The following is a 6,525-nucleotide window of genomic DNA, read 5'->3' as shown; positions in this document are numbered from 1 at the left end:
GATTTTAGCAAATGGCTGCAATATAACAAAGAGTGAAAAATTTAAGGGGGTCTGAATACTTTCCGTACCCACTGTACATCTTAAAGTATGAGCAATTAATTCAAAGATGTCTTGTGCTATTAGTTTGTTTGTCTCATTTCAAAATATTCCACCCTGTCGGACAAGATTTAAAAAAAAAATGGGTAGGGTGGAATCAAAATACTAAAACATGGTTAAAAATATCAAAATTAACTTGAGCTAACTATCAATCTGTAATTAAACAAAGCATTTAGCCCTTTATTTCCACCCTGTTATGTTCCATCCTGTTAGGCATCTTGTTCCTTTTTTTTTTTTTATAAGTTATGATTTATAAACGTTTATGTGCCTGAGCTTAGCAGAGCATATTTCTGAAATACTTAATTACAATACAAGCGTATTCATTTTCTTAAGTTTTCAAAATGTGTGGCATAACAGGAATGACCCCTATGGCGTAACAGCAAACAAGGAATGAAAGGCATATCCGTATGCATCTGTATTGCATTTCCATATGAAACTACTGGTAATAGTGCAAATTTAGTCACATCCATACTTGAAAACATTACGAAAGTGCTCCTAATAAGAAAGTCATGCTCAAAAGTGTAAATGACGCAGCAGAAAGTTAAGCTCCTGAGTAAAAATGAAATATCAGACTATTCCCAAGCTGCTTTGCTCTGATGTACATCACGGAGCTGGATCTGTAACATTGTCTTGCAGGAAGGCAATGGGCTACCTGAGTGCTACTGTGTCTCCTTCAGGACATGTGTCTGCAAGAAAGGTGTCCAGGGAGGAGTTCGCATGGGCATCCTGGTCTGGGCCAGCCAGGCTAGGAGAGGCCATGGGGGTGAGGAGGACGGAGGTGGGGCAGTCGGAGGAGAAGTACCTGGCCAGTGCTTGCAGCTGTTCGGACTGTGGCGCGGCATCCGTAGAGAGACTCTGACACAGGCCTGAGAGGTTCTGACGCACATCCTCAATGCTGAGCTTCAGCTGGTTGTGATCTTGCAGTAATTTCTCCTTTTCGCTCCTCTGATAAATGTGGAAACAAAAGAAGATCAATTTTAAGATTACATTTCAGTTTGTGTTTACCAGACTTTGCATTCCTTATGGAGAAAAACGCTAATCATCACATGCTATTGATTTTCTTGGTGTCTGTTGATTTGCAGCACTGCGTAATGTGTGCAAAACTGCGTACTATATGTCTGATTGATTAGTTTTCTTATTCTACGTCTGAAAAGGGGACAATAGAAACAATATAATAGTAGACTTTATGCGAGTTTGAAAACTCTCAAATTCAAATTAATGGTTTGAATCGGTCTGAGACTGATTCTTTTGAATGTAATTTCAAATTCATTTAAAGTAACTGGCTCATTCATCATTCCCTCTTACAGAAAAACCACGTGGAAATCCCGTTAAAATCACATGTGAAACAGATGTGAAACACATATGAAACGCACATGAAACATGTAGTTTTAGAACATTTTCATGGCGTAAATGTGTGAAACCCATGTGATCACATGTGATTTTAACGTGATTTCCACATGTGGTTTTTCTGTAAGGGGGAATGATGTGCGTTTCATATGTGTTTTACATGTGTTTCACATATTTCACACATGATTTTAACGTGATTTGCTCATGTGACGTTCATGTGTTTTTTTTGTATAAATGAGAGTACAACGATCATGCTGCACATTGTTTGATTGCACTACACTACACTGATTCAGTCGAATTTAATGGGGTAAATGGGGCTTAAACTTTTCGAACCTGTTCAAATACAAAATACTACTTTAGATTCAGTAGATATGACAAACGGATATACCAGTTTCTTAATTTCTCCCTCCAGCCTGTAGATGCAGTCCAACTTTCTCTTGCGGCAGCGCTGTGCAGCCATGCGGTTTTTACTCCGCCGTCTCACATCCTGAACAAACTCCAGTTGTTCTGGGGTCAGCTGCTCGCGTTTCAACATCTGCAGGAATGCTCTCCGGGTCATGCTGGAAATTTGCTCCACAGGGAATGGCAAATCCACCTGGGAAGAAAACCGAGACGTCAACACTGCATTATGGAGGATTGCAGCTGTGTTCATCCTCCAGCTCGGTGACATTTTTCAGTAGGGACTGAAACTTTTAATTGAAGCATGTCAGGGAATCTCAGTCGAGGTTGACATAAAAGGTCTGCAATTTTGCACCAAACTTCAACTCTAACTTGAAGTTTTGCAACTGTAAGTGCAAGCAAGCTCACCTCTTGCACTTGTTCACTGCTGCTGCACTGCGCACAGTCTCCGTCCGATTCGCACTCAGAGGTTTCCCTTGAGTTAATGGGGGACATGCAGGGACTGTCTTCAGTGTCCTCTTTGGACAGAGTGTCTCCTCCAGAGGTCTGTCTATCATTGGAGCTCAGGTCTCTCAGGAAGGGACAATCATCAGGCGCAGCGCCCAGATCCAGATGCTTTAACCAGTGGAAGTCTGAGCCATTTCCTGCAGATGACTGGTCGATAGAGTCCAAAGGTAGCGGCTCATTTAACGTGGAGCTCAAATCCGGCCAAAAACCCTTTGCGAGATGCTCAGCCACTTCCCTTTCCACCGTGCTTCGTTCTGTGGAGCAATCTTTGGGGGTCAGTTCAGAGAAGGTTTGTTCGTTGGAATCAAACACCTGGTTGTCATCGGTGCCAATGTTGCTGAGGTCTGGAGCGCCGGAAATGCTGTCCAAATCCCCGCTTGACTGCGCAGAATTCAGAGGACATAGTTGGCTGCAGTCGGTGGGCGATATTAGAGGCCCTTCACGTTGGTCAAAGTGGCCCTCGGTGATACTGGCTATGTTCAGGTCTTTATCAGTAGGTGGTTCACAATGCACATCCATTGCTAGTTCCTTCTGGAAATCATCCTCCATTGCTAAAATGTCCCCTGCTGCAGAAGAACGCAGTTTCTCATTGTCACCGGTGCTTGAAATAGACAGGAAAGGACAAACTTCAGCGGCCGCCATGGAAGAGGAAGGCAACTGTGGGCCACAGTTCTGTAGGCAAAACTGATCTTGGCCATCACCCATGTGGTATGCAGTGCTTCTTGCGTAAAGCGTGGATAAATCTAACTGCATTACTTTGTCATTTGTGATGGGGGGACACTCTTCAGGACTTTCTTCAGAGGGTGTTGCAGATGCAGCTTGCATGACAGTGCTTGCATCTTGAGGTACGCGATCTTCTCCAGTTTCAGGGGTTTGGTCATCTGGACTGCAGATGGATTGGGATTTCTCATGGGATGCTTGGCTCTTGCTTTTACCCTTCACTTTTTTTGAGGTTCCACCACCACCGGAAAACTTTGGGACGAGGAATTCAAAGCAGGCTTTATCGAGGTTTTGAAATCCGAGAAATTCGGCGCATCTGTGGATCTCCAGGATGTTTTCTTTCGTGAAGTGAAGTTTTGCAGTGTAGGCAAACTGCAGAAGAGGTTCAAATCCTTCCACCGTGACCTTGGGAGATTAATGATGTAGTCATGATTACTGCATTAATAGATCATTTGCAAATCGTATTACTGGGTTATTGCTGTCACTTCATTTACTCAATTTAATCTCAATATATAAGGCCTAATTTGACAGCACTGCAATGTAAACCATTTTTAAAGGAACAGTTCACACAATAATGAACACTCTGTCATCATTTACTCGCCCTCATGTCATGCCAAACTCATTTGACTTAGTTTCTTCCATCACACACTCAAGGAAAAGTTAGTTTTTCCATAAAATCAAAGTCAAAACAAATGCATCACGAAGAAATGAAGAACCATGTTCAAAAAAATGCTAAAAATGTGGTGTAACAATCATGATTACTAATTCATAAATGTTATGATGTTGATATTTATCTTTGACTTGTCATAAAAAGGTCAAATTATCTAGCATTTTAAGAAACTTATAGACCTTGACACACAGTTATGAGAGTTAACAGTATAAATAAACAGTTTTGTAAATATTTTTGTAACTAATAATATTAATAATAAAGTATCATGCCAAAAATAAAAATAAAGGTCTGTTTCAAACATTTTATTAATTTGATATCTGGATAGCTAAATCACCAAAAAAAGACCATATATATATATATATATATATATTATAAACATGCTCATCATAGAAGAGGTGTATTCAAGTCAGCATATGTATTATCATTTTTTATGTATTTTTGAATAAATATATCTACAAAAAAATATACATACATCAAGTCATTGACCCTCACACTAACCTTCATGGATTTATTCATGCATGAGTAAATGATGACAGAATTTTGTTGAACCATATATTGTTTGTTTTAGGGGTTGCTCAATCTATGATTATTTTTTTTTTAAATAAATGTATTTATGGGTGTTCATGTGTTAATAATTACAACAAATCATAAAGGGTTTTCATAGTTTTCTCAAAACCTCCAGATTTAACCCATCCACCATATTTTTGAATAAATATATCTACAAAAAAATGATATACATCAAGTCATTGACCCTCACACTAACCTTCATGGATTTATTCATGCATGAGTAAATGATGACAGAATTTTGTTGAACCATATATTGTTTGTTTTAGGGGTTGCTCAATGTTTTTCTTTTTTTTTAAATAAATGTATTTATGGGTGTTCATGTGTTAATAATTACAACAAATCATAAAGGGTTTTCATAGTTTTCTCAAAACCTCCCAGATTCAACCCATCCACCATATCAAGCATTACCTCATCCGGTAACCTGACGGTGGGGTTTGGTCGGCTGCGGTTTGTAAGTCTGGTGTAAAAATAGTCGCTGCAGGAAGCCAGCACTGAAGAGTGCGCTCGAAAGCTCCTGCGCTCCACTTCAACCGTCACATCACACAAGAGCTCCTTCTGTCTCAGCTCCTCCAGCGAGCGAAGAACATGATGGCTGTGAACAGCGGACTGAAAGGTGAAAACTGAGGTCCGGGGGCCATCCACAGACATGACGCAGGGGTTTAGCTACAAAAAAACAGATACACAGATACAACTGTTTAACAAAGTGGAAATACAGAAATAGATGCATCAAGTTACACTTGGGTGGAGTGATGTCCGGCTTATGATGATGATAACGGACACGTACAGTATTCAGATACATTTACAATTACACCGAGCAGAATATAAAAAAGAAATATGTAAATAAAAGGACCATAATAATACTTTTTTAGTGTTTAAACTTTTGAGTAACCATTAGGGTAAGTAAACAGAATGACTGTGTGCATGACTCTGCAAAACATTAAAAACATGTTTTCAGTTAATAGCTAGACAAAATATAGTTATTCTTACTGTATGTGTCCATCATATAGTTCACATAAAGTTAACAGAATAGTTTTTTCACTGGATATGTCAACATAAGCCAAAATGAGTGTTAAGCAACTGTGTAAACATTTGTTTTTCAGCTGGCATAAATAAACATTGCTTAACTATAATACCTGGAAATTCCATTTTCCCAATAAGGCATAATCTTCGAGATAATACAGCAGAAGTAGGAACTAGCTAGTTGTTTACTGTGAAATTGACATTGTACACTTTAACACACTCGTGTTTACACGTGGGGTTTGTATGTTTGTAGAGGAATAGAAAACCGACCTGACATATCACTGGAGATCAGAAGCCGTCAAACGTCGCACTCTGTCCATCGCTTTTGCAGTTTAAACGTGAAATCTGATTAAAGTTTGACAGCGAAACAGCTCCATAACGCCTATATGCCTGTCATGTGACTGTCCAGTGCCGCAGTGAGGGCGCGTCACACAGCACGCACAGAACGTACTGCGTCATGCATCTGCAAGTCACGTCTTTGAGAGACACGCCCACTTCTAGTGAGGGCGCGTCACACAGCACGCACAGAACGTACTGCGTCATGTATCTGCAAGTCACGTCTTTGAGAGACACGCCCACTTCTAGAACAGATAGATAGATAGATAGATAGATAGATAGATAGATAGGTTTGTGAGTGAGATGAATTAATGCATATTCATATTTATTTTAGAACTACAGTAACATCTGATTTCTCTCAACATGGGGACAGGAGAGCTGTCAGTCAATAAATTGGAAAAAAAAAAGTAACTTGCATTACTTATTTGAAAAAGTAACTCAGATATTCTCTTGTAAATTAAAAAGTAATGTGTTACTTTACTAGTTACTTGAAAAAAGTAATCTGATTACGTAACCGCATTACTTGTAATGCGTTACCCCCAACACTGGGCCTAACTGTTCTAAGTAATATGAATGAGATGAGATGAAAAATGTAAATGTTTAAGGTGACAGAAAACAGACAGATTGTTTATTATTATGATTAGTAGTAATAGTAGTCCTAGTAGTAGTAATAGTAGTAGTATATTTTGTCATGGTTCATAGATGCATCGGCCCCTTCTGGTCGTTCGGTGTACTACTGTTGATTGATTATTAGGTTCAGCTGTGGCTCGTCAGCTGCCCTATATTAGTCTCAGCGTTTGGTCTTGTCTTTGTCAGATCGTTGTCTCATGCTTGTTCTTGTTGCAGTGCCTCATGTTTTGCTC

The 6,525-nt window shown here is 39.5% G+C and overlaps 1 protein-coding gene across 2 annotated transcripts; it reads right to left on the bottom strand.

Moving 5' to 3' along the window:
- Positions 1 to 250: 250 nt before the first annotated feature.
- LOC107699223 (transcription regulator protein BACH1-like) lies at positions 251 to 5,785 on the bottom strand. Of its 2 annotated transcripts, none has more exons than XM_016500421.1 (5): positions 5,597 to 5,785; positions 4,715 to 4,972; positions 2,251 to 3,474; positions 1,832 to 2,038; positions 251 to 1,041 (listed from the first exon to the last, which is right to left on the bottom strand). In XM_016500421.1, the coding sequence occupies exons 2-5, from the start codon at positions 4,952 to 4,954 to the stop codon at positions 745 to 747; spliced, it is 1,968 nt and encodes a 655-aa protein (XP_016355907.1). In that variant the 5' UTR covers positions 4,955 to 4,972; positions 5,597 to 5,785; the 3' UTR covers positions 251 to 744. The 2 variants fall into 2 exon arrangements, with proteins under 2 accessions (XP_016355907.1, XP_016355906.1); XM_016500420.1 differs by having other exon boundaries at positions 4,715 to 4,969.
- Positions 5,786 to 6,525: the final 740 nt, after the last annotated feature.

The sequence above is a fragment of the Sinocyclocheilus anshuiensis genome, unplaced genomic scaffold, assembly GCF_001515605.1.
Source record: "Sinocyclocheilus anshuiensis isolate Anshui unplaced genomic scaffold, SAMN03320099.WGS_v1.1 scaffold242, whole genome shotgun sequence".
Classification (NCBI taxonomy): Eukaryota; Metazoa; Chordata; class Actinopteri; order Cypriniformes; family Cyprinidae; genus Sinocyclocheilus; species Sinocyclocheilus anshuiensis.
Note: the sequence above shows the minus strand (reverse complement) of the source record. Positions and strands in the feature narration are given on the sequence as shown.